Raw genomic sequence first — 15,402 nt, 5'->3', positions numbered from 1 at the left:
GCCTGTAGTTTCATTAAGTTTTTACGTTATATGCCACCTGCTGTTTATTGCTGACTCACACTTTAGAACAATAAAATGTGTTCACATACACGCCATTAGTTCAGTGTATTGTGGTCAGCACGCCATTAGTTCAGTGTATTGTGGTCAGAAATGAGTTCTTGTCAGGTCATAGAGGTGGGCAGTTGGTGCTTTCTTGACCAGCCGTTGCTGGGCTCTTGCTTCCTCCGTTCTTCCGAGTAGCCCAGTTTTTTGATTGGTGCTCTGGCGTGGGACCTTTTCTGGTGGGGCCAGTAGGAGCGCGACAGCACCTGTGTCCCATTTTGCTGCCGGCGATACTTTCAGGCTGCTCAATCAGTTAGAAATTTGCAATGCATCAGACCAGATGCAATTCTCTTTAGAAATTTATGCTTTATCATTTTATTGTCAATACGTATGCTACGCAAAGTTAAAGTTTAACCATTTGTTCAAAGCTAAGTGCTAAGGAGGCAAAAGGTATGTTACATTTTGTATATTATATTTGATGCTTTACCTTTGAATTAATTACTCTGTAATTGCTGTTATGTAATTGTCACAGTTGCATTTATGTCTCATTTATACATGCAGTTTTCATTTGCAATTATAGCTCATGTGAGCATTTCGCTTAGTGCTACTTGTTCTATTGCAGACTTCACGGTGTGTTTTGACCATTATGTTTGGAGAATAATAATAAAGAGCATTACAGAGTAACACTTCCTTAGTCAAGTCATTTCACATCAGTGAATCTAAGCCAATCTAGCAATTTAGCCAACTGAATTGCTATAACACTATAAATTTGAGTTACTTACCTGGTGAGTCAGTAAAGGCAAACTTACCTTCACTAAAACATTTACCGTGTTTGCAGCTTAGTAAGCATATGTCTTTGAGCTAAAACTTTGCACTAATCAGTTAATCGTTTGTTAATCCAATCAAGTTTCAACAATCTCTGATGATCCCTGATTTTTATCGTTCACAGGAAAGTGCAAGCGCAGGTATATAAAAGTGATAAATGAACAGGTGCATGATGCAATACTTACTGTAGACAAGGTTCCTGCCAGTTTTAAACTAGACACGCAGGAGACGGTGCTGCTGGTACCCAACAAGTCACATGTATGTATACGATTCATTTTTAGTTTTTGTAGTATTAGCTTTCGATATTTTACCTTCAAATATAAATACTTTTCTTGAAACTTGTTTAGCGAAAACTTTGTTGTATGTTAACTGCCTGAGTGCTATCTGATCTTCGAGCCTTAAAATAAGTTTTATTCTTAGGATTACAGGCTAGACTCCTCGAATGCTACTTCATACTGCATTGGAAAAGATTATTTTATCAAAATTATTATTTGCAGGACTGAAATTACACTGCCCTGTAAACATTTAATATTCTCTATCTCCGAGTTAAAGGTTGTAGCTGTAACTTTTCTCTGGTTTTGATTCACACTGTTATGTACGCCTAAGCTCTAATCGATTGGGTAGGTTGGGATGGCCGCTGCTTCCCAGCCTTGTTCTAGATATTTGTCTAAATTCTGGATACTTTTCGTTATTCTAGATATTTGTCTCTATACTCTGGGAGGCAGCGGAGGTCGGTGGACAGCACGGAGTTGTAAAGTTCGTTGCTGACAATGGGTATAAGTCCTTCAGGTTGCACGTATCCGTATTTGGCAAATGTGAGCCAGATCCCAAGGCTAAGGTCAAGGTAATTAGCCGCTTAAGTTTTCTGGACCAAACTTTCCAGTTATAACGGCATCTCATACTTTCACTGTTTTAATTGTTCATAAAAAATTAAGTTGGAAGGACTTTGAATGCGAGACTGACTCGTTGAAGATCATGAAACAAAGAATAGGCTACTTTCGTTTCATCTAATTATCTTTGGTTTAGCCAATTTCTGCAAGTATTATGAGCCATGAGCATTTACAGTAGAAAGTTTTTTGCAAAATTTCAGGAGTTGTCGAAAATTTGCGGTTGGAATATTTCAAATTATCAATAGATTTTGGACTAATGATTTAATGACAGTAGTTAACACCATCACTTTATAAAATAAGAAACTATGAAAACTTGCCGATAGAAATGATAATTAGAAGACTATAGAAGGTATAACTATCATCTGCTACTAACTCAATGGTCTTACCGTGTTTACTAGGAGAAACTAGGAACAACTATTTGTATATACACAGCCGACCGCTAGATACCAATATGTACATCCAGGTACACGCAAACTGGCAGCGTTGGGCTCTGCCTCATTTTTCTGATGTGGTCTTTTGCAACATCAAAAAGGTCGAAAAGTTTTTTAATTACAAAAATTTGAAGTGTTTATTAAATTATTCTTCTTATTCGGAGTTGTCTTCTGCTGCAAACCCAATAGGTTCAAAATTCTTATCTTAATACCAGGTTTCATAATTTGTTTGGTTGTTTTTTCACAAAAGCGATTCTAAGAAATAAGTTTTCTTTCACATCTGTCATGTTAAAAAACGAATACTTTTTATCTTTCTACCATTAAAACTTTCACACAGTAGTGATTTTGTGTGATAGTGCGTGCATTTGGCAAATCTATATAAATCTCAGAGTTTGTCTCTTTGCCAAAGCCTGTGTCCAGTTTTAGCAATTAAAATCTTACAATGAAATATCCGCATGGCACTTGATTCGATCTCAGGATCTCCCAGATCTAGAGGTGGCGAACTTAACCATCAAGCTACACGGAATACAGTGATACATATGGCAAATAGTCATTACATTGGTTAAGAAACTTGAGCGTAAAGTGCTTGTTTCCAGTCTCTAGCACTGTTGGCCGTTATGTGTCACGATTGTTAAGCTGGCCCAAAACGCAGGTATTGTTTTAGTAAAGATATTCCATTTATCTTAAGACAATTATACCAAGCCCGGGCAAGGTGGCTGCATGGTTTAGTGGTATTGCGCTTGGCTTAACATTTGTGCATCCGAATATCTGGGTTTGATTCCTGTGAGGTGCAATATTTTTTCTTAGCGACCAAATGAAAGGACAACCACAACTTTCAGGCGTTCAAATCACTATAAACATGTCATTGGTTTGGTAACAGTGTAAGACAACGCCAAGATAAATTCTTTGTTTAAAAAGTCGTATACATTCTGTCAGTGGAGAACATGGCAACTGGCAGCTTAACACCAAACTAATGCAGTCAGGGGATTATCTATAACACGGGTAACCTTGCGTTCCCCTAAAGCGGTGTGCGAGATCAACTGGATCTCTTGTTAGAAAACTAAAATTCTCATTTGCAACATTATTACTCATTACTAATGTAGTCAATAGCCATAAATTATATATTAACTTAATCTTAATCCTTATTTTGTCCTCATTTCAAATATGTAATCCAAACAGCTGTAAAATTATGTTTTTGAATGATTATGAAGGCTATATTTTTAACACTCCATTTTTTAATGGTTCTAGGCAACAGTTTGTACCAGTGCTGGGTACGAATACTTCTTGGCCAACGGGTTTAGAGTCGTCCCCTTCCGTTGAAGTATCGGGTAGACGGTAGTGCTTGGCACGAGTACTTCTTGGCCAACAGGTTTTTCGGGTATTGGGTTGGTTAATATGGGTTTTATATTGAAAATTTCCAAACATCAGAAATATTTTAAAATTTACAATGCAATAAAGTTTACTATGCAATTATAATTCTATTCAATATATTTATTGTTTTTTACTATTTTCTAACTACCGATATTCGGGGTCACAGCCTTAACTCTTTAAAGTTTGAACCCCAACTGTCGGTTTTCAGGCATTGCGTAGGATGTGTCAGAATCTCTATCGACAAAAATCTGATATTCACATGGCTTTGTTTACAAAAGCCGTTTCTAAGTAACAGCGTAAACCAATCAAATTAATTTTTGCAGAAGATATTAGACCAGAAATTCAATTCCATTTGTAACGGTTTTCAAATATCTTTGCCTACTTCCTTCGTTTTAATAACAAATTTTATTTGAACGATATCACGGAAAAACCGGCATGACTCAGTTGTTGGTAGTTCATAAGTGATTGTGATGCAAACGAAGAATTTTACAATACTAATTATAATTTTCCAGTATATTTTGAGTCATAAAATAATGATGAACATGTGCCCAATGGATATGATGCTATTGTAAATGTTTTTGTGAGTTTTTTAAAATCTTTCACACTTTTATAGTTTTAGCTCGAATAATGGTAAAGTACTGTTTTTTTTGTTTGATGAAATTTGCTGTGGGTTGTTCAACTTTTTTTACCAGTGTTCTACCAAATATCATTGTATTATGAGCACGTCCAGATATACATATTCGGTATATAACTAAAAATTCCCCTGTCATACAGCCCACGTCCAAAGTGATATTGGAAAAGAGAAAGGGTACTGATGGTTGAGAAATGCAATATTAGCAGTCAAATGGCACTGCAGTGCAATAGGATAACTGCAATAGTAGCTGTAATGTACTGGGTGTGTGTGTTATTATATACAACAAATAGCAATAATGAAAGGAAAGATTATATGTTTATATCTCTCCCCCTGCAATAGGAGAAATGCAATATTAGAAGTAAAATGCACTGATATTATTAGAATAACCAATATTATTAATATAGTAATACAGTAATAATAGAAAACCAATGCACAATTTTGTTTACATTTCAAAACGTCATAGCTAACAATATCAAGAAGTTGTGATATTTATATAGATTTTTAGAAAATCTATTTAACAAAACTATTTAGAAAAATAATAATAGTAACATATTGCCCATCATCGACGTTGTTAGTGTGACTATAACACTTCAATAGTCATCCAACCTTATAATTAATTATTGTAATAAACTCATAAGAATCGTTAGAAAAAAATATGTTATTTCCTTTACTTTCACTGCGTTGGACATCAGTTAGAATACCAAAGTACTCAAAAGATTCTAAAATGTCAGTTACTTTGAAATCGGCAAAAAAAAAGATTATATTTCAGTACTCCTACGTTAATTACAGAAACCTTCAGCAATTCGACAATGCAATAGACTGGTGAAATGTGCACGTTATTTTTTCGTGAAATGTGCATGACTTAATCATTCTATTCTCTGTCGCTCAGCGTTTCAATTGCAGGTCTTAATTTTGATAAAAGTAAGGCTTGGATAGTTTTAATAACGATTTTCGGCCAAATTAATTTGTCTATTGGTGCATAATTTGATCAGATGGGTAAGTTTTAAGATACTGTTGACACTTTTCAAAGACTTGGTAATATATTTAAATAGGTTTATATGTGTATTATATCGTTATTATACTTAAACGACTCCACAGAAAAATTGTGAAATTTGTTGATGAGATTTCGGTGCAAGGGTTCGCGATGTTGGCAATAAATAATTTTCGTGAGTTGTGTGCACATGCATTTATCATAAAACTCTCAAACATTCGCTCCGCTCATTTGGTCGTGGGATAAAAGTTTTTAAACTTCGGATCGTTGGACAGACTGCCCAGGGTTACTGACGCGCATTGACAAAAAAGCCAGGGTTCAAAGGGTTCGTCCGCTCTACTCGACAGATCCATGTACCGAAACCCGAACTCGCAAGTCAAAACTCGAACCCGCAAGATCGAAATACTCAAAATCTTATTACCTGAGACTCAAGAGAAGATAAACCCGCGAGTTCAACAAGTTTTATTACCCGTGCCCAGTACTAGTCTGTACAGAACTACAGATATGATCACACCACATACTGACAGCATGGTACTGACAGGTCATATGGTACTGACAGGTTACATATTACTGACAGGTCACATGTTACTGACAGGTCACATGTCACTGACAGGTCACATGGTACTGACAGGCCACATGGTACACACCTGACGGTTCCAGCTCACAACATATATCTATTTTACAATTTAAGTGTTTCCATTCATGAGATATGTTTGTAGAAAGGAAGGAAGAAAAGCACCACTACGTTTGTCAAGGCCAAAGCTAGTGTTGATCCTCATAGTGGTAAGGAGAATATGGCTCCGCCTGACGCAGCTCAAGGGTTTAAAAAGCCTACAATTCAACGTCCAGCCAACAAAACATTTGTTTTTGGTAAGATTACTTAATTTGCTGCTGTCTTTTCATGCAATCTTATAAACTTTTTTTCAGCAAGGCAATGTAATGATTTTTTTGTTTGAGCATGGAATACGGTTGATTTTACTATTTTTATGGAGGCTGGTATTCATCAGTCACCCTCTTGTTTTTCTATCTCCGCCCACCAGAGTGTCTGTCAACGTGGTCAAATCATTCATCAGACTAAGCATGAAAGTTAGCAAGCTGGCATGGTTATATGTCTACCATAATAAGAATCTACTAATATACATGTAATATAAATATATATTGTATTAAATATGCTGTATACAAATACATTACACTTGTTATAACATTTAAATACGGTACTATAAGATTTAATACGGTATTAAATACTGTATTTAATACTTTAAGTACATATTAAGGTATCATTAATATTATAATAAGTATTTATAAATATATGAATAAATATTTATCTCATGCTAAACATAATTTCTCTATAAATTACAATTTTTCATATGGCAGACACAAATTTCAGTGTACTGCAACCAATGAAGTCTTCTAAAAGCAGCATGAGCAGATTTCCTATGACCCTTTCTCAACCTGCCTGTTCTGAACTAGAAAGAACCTGTGCTCTCTGCAATTGCTTATCAGGATGCTATGTGAGATAGATTTAGCAGCTGCAATCACATTGAATGCAATGTAGAATAAATTGAGAGTAAATTGTCAAGGGCCATAACTCTCATTTTCAGCTCATGTGCTATCATACCTTTTTAATCAGAGAGCATTGAGTGTACTTTAAATTAAAAACTGATTGTGGCAGCAATAGATATGTGGAAGGCATTCTTCCATACATATGGGCAGTGGGCGGAGAACAAATTGTCGATTTGCAGTGGTAGGTGGTGTCATGAACATTGGAGTGACATCCCTAACATGTGTGTTCTGGGTTGTGTCGCTGCACACATTATGAGCATTATTGTGATATTGTGTCACGTTAGATGCCGATGACAGGCAGTGACAAGTCGTAGTTGCAGGTGTCACTGGCTTGCTTGAGCTTTTTTCTCATTCTTTTAGAAGACCAGAGGAGGGTGAGCAATGCCAACACATTGAATATGACAGACTATAACTTCAGCATGCTGCAGGAGATGTGAGTAGCTAGCATTCATTCATGTTACGACCTGTTGACACGTGTCATGTTCACACTAGTTTTGACAGTTGGCAAATTTTGACTGTTGATTAAAAATGACAAGGTTTTAGCATTCATTGTTTGAGAAGTGGGTGCTTACCTTGAAAAACAGAATTTTATTTTGTGCTGGTCGATAGGAAATTTCACAGCCGGTAGGAAATTAAAATTTCAATAGATCAGAATGCCGATGTCGGGGTATATTTGGAAATGTTATCATTATAATGGTAGTTAATGTCTCTGAAGTAGATTATATTCAAATAGTATCCCACTAGAATTCTAAGCATTTGAATGATGAGAAGACAATTTCAAAAATGCCTTATTTACTGGAAACAAATGGAGGATTACTTTAATTGGTATGTGTTATTCTCATTCACGGTCTTCTTGCTTTTTATTTTGTGTCGTATTTAATAATTTATTATAACTATATTGAACTAATATCTAATTATTTGACACACATGAGTGACATACAACTAATGTGGATGGACTATTATCGTTATAGCTTTATAATCGACATTCAACCTAGCTATATGTAACATTGTTTATGTTTGGCAATGGATTATCAGTGGCTATTTTTATAGTGAAAGTGCAGTAACACATTTAACCGCTAAGTTTAAATATAGCAGAAGTGTGCTGGCCCTCCTCTTGGCGTAACGTCTTATGTGGCCTGATCGGTCTGCTGCAGATCGTCTGCTGCTGAGCGTCTGCTGCAGATCATCTGCTGAAGATCGTCTCCTGCAGATCATATTCTGTAGGTTGTCTGCTGCAGATCGTCTGCTGCAGATCGTCTGCTGCAGATCGTCTTCTGCAGATCGTCTGCTGCAGATAGTAAATGTAGATGATTTTTTGTGTGATTTAAATGGTTTATCTCTTAGTATTATTGAGCTGAGCTAAAATTTAATTACTGAACTGGTATTAGAGAAGCTAATAGATATGTTTATTATTGGTCTCTTTGTTTCTCTTACATGAACATTGTGTAATGTCTATTGCCACAACTAGCTTTTTGCTGAGTAATCATTGAATTTTTGTTTTGAAATTTCAGTTTTGACGATTATGATGTCGATCCATAGTTGTTTCTCAAACAATAATAATATAAATAATAATAATTAGAGATAATCAGTGAAGATTAACTCTAATCCTTTATAACCCAGTTTAAAACCATCAAGTACCTTCCCGTTTGATAGAACTTAATATTTGTGGAAAATGATATATGATGACTAATGAAAATGATGACTACAGATGATATAATTGTGGAACTTGATTAATGAACATGAATTCCTTACGACTGTACACATTGGTAACAAACTCTTGTCTGTTAGTGGCATTATGAGGCATACTTTATTGCAATAAAAGTTTCCAATAAATATATGCAATTATTGCAAATTCAGTAAGCGTTAGTACTAAATTTTTATTCAAATTGAATGCTTTATTTAAAAAAATTGCACAAACTCGCGAGTGTTTAGCGGAGTTAAAATAAACACAGTTTATTTTTCAGTATTTTTGATATATTTATAAGGTATTAGGTACTCCGTAAGCTACAGTAAAAATGTGGTGTTAGCAGCATTTGAGCGAAATGACAGGCAAGGGGAAACAAATCCCAAATTTGATTCAAGGACATACTTTTAACATTGTCCCTTGAGAAGGGTTTTTAAATTTGTCTTTGATAGGATGCCACAGATAACGAGTACAGCGTGCAAGTCTGATCCATCACCAGACGTGAAGCCACCTTGTGCCAAGAGAGTGCTGCAATTAACATCTCTCTCTCAGGTGGACAATTCTCAGCGACAGCAGGTTCCTGACTTGAGTGCAGTACAGTCGGATGAGAGGTTGGCTATCTTCCTTATCCTCTATGTAAAGGGATGTCGAGTGCTTATTTGTAGCACCCTAGTTTTGGTTATGTTCATGCCTGATGGAAGTACCAATCAGAACAAGTAGCTTGGTCCAATCAAAACTCCCAGATATGTTGACATTCTTTTTCATTGGCTAAATGCTGTTGGGATTTGTCCATATGGTGCACTTAGTCCCAATATGAACCCAGTTTTATGGGTTAGTTCTACATCTATTCATATTGGTTATGATATAGGAGCAAATTGTTGGTGGGTGATTAACACAGAGTAGAATAATTCCTGTTTCTCTCTCTCTTGATATTGATTATCTGGATATCAAGTATATCTGGAGGACTAGCAGCGTAGGCCGCCTTCTGAGATTAGTGTTTGAGCAAAGTTTCAATGAAAGGTGGAATAGTGGTAGGAATCATGGGGGAACAAGTGGAGGTCATGGAAAAGGAAGGGGTAGTCTTGGGTTAAAGGAAGGGGTAGTATTGGTGGAAACAAAGGGGTGTTATTGGGGAAAGGAAGGGGTAGTCTTGGGTGAAAGGAAGGGGTGGTATTGGGAGAAAGGAAGGGGTGTATTGGGGAAAAGGAAGGGGTAGTATTGGGGGAAAGGAAGGGGTGTTATTAAGATGGAGAGGTGGTAATAGAGATTGAAGGGGTGTTCCAAATCAAATGATGCCTTTCTATTACATAATTACAATTACCATATTTATAGGAGGAATGGTACTGGTCAACCATAAACATTCACCAAACTGCTCATGGGAAGACAACTGGATTTACTAGCAAAATATTTATTACTCATGTTCTATGTCAACATTGATATGTACACTGCTCCACTTGATCTCTTCATTAAAGCATAACTGCCCCGAACAGCTGTCATTGTTTGTTAATAGGTAATCAGACACGCTGATTCCGATTTTGTACTCAAAATAAAGATTGATGCACTAACTTTCAAAGTAATTTTTGTTTTGCAGACTTTTTTTACAGCGATTCAATATCGGTGTCACAATCGAACAACAAACCCCGCCCATAAATATGGGATGTATGCTAGCTTTTTAGGGCCGGAAGTTGGGGATGTTCTCAAAAAAGGGCGATAACAACGCTAGCTTGTGATAAAATCGCGCTTTTTTGAGCTCATTTTTCTCGGCATTCAGCCTATTAAACATCATGTAACAAGCTACAAGCAATTTTAAATAGTTTATCTACCTTTCATAAAAGACTGAGATTATTTTGAAGGCTGAATTTAGATAATAATGGGTTTTAAGGCATCTGTCTTTATCACTCTAAATTGGACTAAACATCCCCAACTTCCGTCCCCAAAAAGCTAGCATACATCACATATTTATGGGCGGAGCTTGTTGTGTCGATTGCGACACCTATATTGAATCGCTGTAAAAAAAGCCTTCAAGACAAAAATTACTTTGAAAGTTAGTGGACCAATCTTTAGTTTTATTACAAAATCGAGATCAGCGTGTCTGATTACCTACTAACAAACAATGAGAGCGGTTCGTGACAGTTATGGTTTAAACTAAATACGTGTATTAGTAACACGAGTGAGTGTTCGTATCACTGATCTTATCCCAGTTGAGTTGTTGACGAGTCATTCTTATTTCAGGTCTATTTTCTTTCCACTTTTGTTGTTGCTCACAAAACAGCATTGGCAAGGCTTCTATCTGACTGTTTTCTATTAATTTGTGATTTAATTAATTTTAATTTTTAACAAAACAGTAAATTATGAAAATTGTTGAATTTCTCTCTTCCTTGCTATTCAGGAACTAGAGCTAGATTATGCCGTGAGATGCCAAAGGAAATCGCCTTGAGCCGAGTTGGGTCAATTAATCTTTGAAACTTTCAAAATTCTACTTTCACACCCTCTTTTAGATATATTCAGAATATTTTGTCTTCAAACAAATGTTTGGTTTAAGAACAATGTGCATTTCTGTTTGAAGCACTGAGATAAGCATTACATTAACTGTTTATAACAGCGGAACTTTGTTAGTACTTTAGTAACTATTGTCTGTCTCGTTGTATTACATTCAGTATAGAGAGTTTTACATACCCTAATATAGTATCTCTAATATAATATCTTGAACAAGTTTGCTGAGAATTTATAACTCCGTGTTTGCAGTATATTATTGCTGATGCTACAGTAAAATTTTATAGTACAGATGGCAACTAGTCGTAGAGGTTATTTAGTTCTTTTTTTGTATAATTTTTTTAATCTTTTAATGTTAAACATCATGCTGGATGGTTACATTATTGCTGCTTTGCAGACGAGAACAGCATTTTCCATTAGGCATTTATGTATTTCATCATCATGAGCAGGCAACTCTTAAGCCAACAAATATATATAATTATTTTTGCTTCAGGGAACACTCACCAGAAGGCACTCTTGTCGCTCCGCCCAGTACACCTGGCTTTTTCACACCCAATTATAAGAAAAAGACTCGCCAACATCGACGTAGATCTAACACATACAATACTGACTCCCCTGTTGCCCCCAGAGAACTCATTCCTAACATTAACTCAGAGACAACAGACGGTATGTTGGGTAGAGGTAAGTTGAGGTCTGGTCGCTAGTTTCTTTGTAAGCTAACATCAAGCATGGTCTTCCCACCAATCCCACCTGGTCTTTTTATTTACCGCCTTGCGGTCAGAAGTTGAGTATAATTTATGATTTTTAATTTATTGTTGATATGCACAATGGTGTGCGAAATATACTCGGCCACTTTGTTGGAAAACTAAATTTCTCATTTACAACATTGTTACTTATTATGAATTTAGTCAATAGCCATAAATTATATATATATATATATATACAACATTGTTACTTATTATGAATTTAGTCAATAGCCATAAATTATATATTAAACCATAACTGTCACATACAACTTTTATCGTATTTTCTAGGTAAATCAGACACGCTGATTTCGATTTTGTACTCAAAATAAAGATTGGTCCACTAACTTTAAAAGTCATGACGGCTTTTTTTAAGCATTTTAATATCTGCCTTGAAAAAAACACAATCGGCACAACAAGCTTCGCCCATAAATATTTGACGTAGCCTAGCTTTTTAGGAACGGAAGTTAGATATGTTTAGTCCGATTTAGAATGATAGAGACAGGTGTGTTAAAACCCATTATCTAAATTCAGCCTTCAAAATAATTTCATTCTCTTATGAAAAATAAACTATTCTGGTAGATAACTCATTCTGCATGTTTCATTTTTTCAATGATTGAAGATAATAATCTGTCCAAATCTTATCGCATATACTCTTATTCGCTTTTTCAGGTCATGTATGTACATGTACATGTATATACCGTTGAACCTCTATGTAAACGCCATGGCGCTGTATCTTTCAACTCTTACTCTAACAGTGGTATTTTATTAGAAGTGACTTTCAAATACAGGGTGGCGCTGTATTTTTTGACCAGCTCGTCAGAATTTTGGAAAGCATGGAAATAGCATTTTTGCTATTTTCATAAAATTTGCTGTTTTTTATTACGCTGAGTTAAACAAAGAGCTACCTTGTGTAGTTTAGATACAGTTAATATTTCGACGATATCACTTTCAAAATTTTAAAGTAAAACCTGTAAAACTTTTTAGTCAGAGCGCGAACTTTAATATGCCCTCACAATGGCTACTATTACATCATACGGTGTTCCTGAAGAGTATTCCATTCATTCATCCAAACCCTTTCAAGTCTGATTGTAGACCGTGTTATGGACGAATATGAAGACATTCGGTCGGATTTAGAACTTAGCAACTTCGAATCATACCCTAGGACACTTATGTATTCGCGGCATCTAACTTTCGCGTTTTCGCGGTGTCATCCTCTCGCGAAAGTTGCATGTGCGAAACTAAACTATCATAACAAACGAGCGAAAAAGCGAAACTAAATAGCTTTGTTCATTGATACTGTATAATTGAATTTTATAACGACATTTATTTTAACGTTTTTAACGACCACTATAGATAGCATCATTAAAATATAAACCGGCAAAATAATTTGACTGTCAAAATTTATTACGTTATTATTTTGCAATTGTTTAGGATTATTTTCCCACTAGAAATGATTTATAATGATAGGAATTTGATGTCAATGCACATGCATTAGTTAGCGTTATCGTTTGCTGGGGACGTCAATCAATGCAGTGAGCACCGTGTGTTGAAAGAAAATAAGACACATGCACTGACACTCACAGTACTACACAAGCAGCATGGCTCTGGAAAGGTTTGGATTCACCACTGACACCTCTTCAATAACTTGTAATTTTTTTTAGATTTGTTTTGTTTTAAGTGATATGACTGACGAGACGTTTTTAAATTAAAATAGGCAAAACATGACCGCAGTTGATACGCTCAGAAAAAAAAACATCTTTTTCTTTTGAGCGTTTTAACAAAGATCAATTTTGTGGATTTTATTTTAAGTTCATTCGGAGGCTTTTACGTTTTCGATGGGACATGGCCAAGCGGGTGATTGATAAAACTTAATCTTCTGCAAACCTTTATAAAAGTCGTTAACAAAAAATATTTTGCCTCTGTTGATGATAATAATGATGCCTAAGAACTACTAGAGGTTGATGTTTGTCTCTATGGCTTGGAATGAAGTGACATTCTACAGCGATAAAAACCGCGTCCATGGCCGTTGGGCAAATAACTTTTCGAATAAAGGATGTTGAGGTCGAGTTATCTGAAGGAATTTATCATTGCGTTGGAACTGACCAAACAAATCCGTTTGAGTTGACCTTGTGTTTGAGATGAAATGTTACATTTTATCTGAGGGCGAGTTTTTCGAGTTGGACTGTACTTACCGTAAAAAATTCCCAAAAAGTTAGGGCGGCTCAGCCGGCCAGCTGCCCCAGTGAAAACTGGCCTGTTGATAGTCCAAGAAACAAATGGCAGCAAGCGATCAAATCGCATTATCGACCTTGCCCACATCATTCTACCTGCGGTTCACAATTACAAACTAGTCGCAAATTGAATTTTTTTTATCGGTGAACCGAACCCGAGGAATATAATTATGTTTGTTCCATTGCATTTATTTTCACATCACTATATTTTCGCACTCATCAGAGCTGCGAAATTAAGTTGCTTCGAGGTTTTACTCTGTGAGCTACTCACGAAACTAAATACTAGCGAAATATAAGTGTCCTAGGGTAGTGTAACGATGGTGGTGTTCAATTAAAGGTGGCATTCAAATAGAGGTTTTATGGAATACACATTTGTAATAGCCTGTAATAACCAGTGCTTGGACGATATTACGATATTTCGGTATACCGTCGATACCACTTTCTGATACCGACCTTATCGAGTGCTTTCTGCCCATATCGAAATATCGGGTATCGTCGATATTTGACGATATCGACCATAATATTTATTCTACTCGATTTGATACCCGATTCTTCAAATAATTATACTGGTACATGGACTCGTTAGGGAGTTGTTCTCTCATGGCAGCTTTTTCTGGCAGGTAGACAACTCCGAATAACATATTCGATATATCGGTTGGCTATGCCATCATATCGTACCGAAACAAATTTTTAATATCATCCCAGCACTAGTAATAACTTAATATTAACGGATTGTTTCAAACAAGTCACTTAGCATTACCCAAGACTTTAGTAGTTGTTTTCTCTCACTCACAGTTTAACTGGTGAATGTGTTATACTTTAGTGAGCTCACCAGGGCTCAGACCGCTGCAGATGACTCCGAAGGCTTTCATGACTCCCCTTCGAGCCGCTCTTTCTCATTCTAACCAGAGAAAATGCCTGACAGGGAGCATTTCTATCACTCCGAGCTCTGGTGATAGGTCTGGTAAGATGAGCATTAATTTGGACTTTTATATGCAGCGGAACCTCGGCTCTCAACCATAACTCGTTCAGATTTGGTCGTCGACCAGCAGTTTCTTCGAAACCTATTTTTTCATAAGAAACAACTTTAAGTATTTTAATCCGCTGTCATCGTTACGAGAAAGTACCCATAGTAACTATCGGAGGCTTTTGCTTAGCAATCACTGTCACTCCCAGCATCAGCTTTCTTTATCACTTTCCCATGGATGAAATGGATAATTCCTTCATTCCATTCTGCGAGGTGAGATCGCCTACTCAACACCGTTTTCATTTTTTGCGATTATTTTCTTTTTCAGTTGAATAGTTGTCCTCGCTGTTTTAATTTTTGCCTTCCCTTTATTATCGTCTCTCTCTGAAGCAATGATTAGAGGCTAATAGTGAAAAAACTAACAAAAAATCTCAAACGAACTCGTCGTACATCTAACTCCGCCAACGATCTGAGTCAAAGAGACGCTTACCAAATGGTCGGGGAGTGAATTCGACTCGGCTCTTTTCGCTATCG

At 36.2% G+C, this 15,402-nt stretch overlaps 1 protein-coding gene across 1 annotated transcript in view; it reads left to right on the top strand.

Annotated features, from left to right (window-relative positions):
* Positions 1-150: 150 nt before the first annotated feature.
* LOC137397321 (abnormal spindle-like microcephaly-associated protein homolog) overlaps positions 151-15,402 on the top strand; it is a 60,041-nt gene continuing 44,789 nt past the window's right edge. The window contains exons 1-8 of the mRNA XM_068083612.1: positions 151-181; positions 992-1,125; positions 1,565-1,711; positions 5,904-6,054; positions 7,108-7,180; positions 8,884-9,042; positions 11,418-11,605; positions 14,725-14,865. Coding sequence (XP_067939713.1) covers positions 151-181; positions 992-1,125; positions 1,565-1,711; positions 5,904-6,054; positions 7,108-7,180; positions 8,884-9,042; positions 11,418-11,605; positions 14,725-14,865 — 1,024 coding nt within the window. The remainder of the gene's footprint in view (positions 182-991; positions 1,126-1,564; positions 1,712-5,903; positions 6,055-7,107; positions 7,181-8,883; positions 9,043-11,417; positions 11,606-14,724; positions 14,866-15,402) is intronic.

Source organism: Watersipora subatra, chromosome 5 (genome assembly GCF_963576615.1).
Source record: "Watersipora subatra chromosome 5, tzWatSuba1.1, whole genome shotgun sequence".
Taxonomy (NCBI): domain Eukaryota; kingdom Metazoa; phylum Bryozoa; class Gymnolaemata; order Cheilostomatida; family Watersiporidae; genus Watersipora; species Watersipora subatra.
This window is presented reverse-complemented; position numbering and strand designations above follow the sequence as displayed.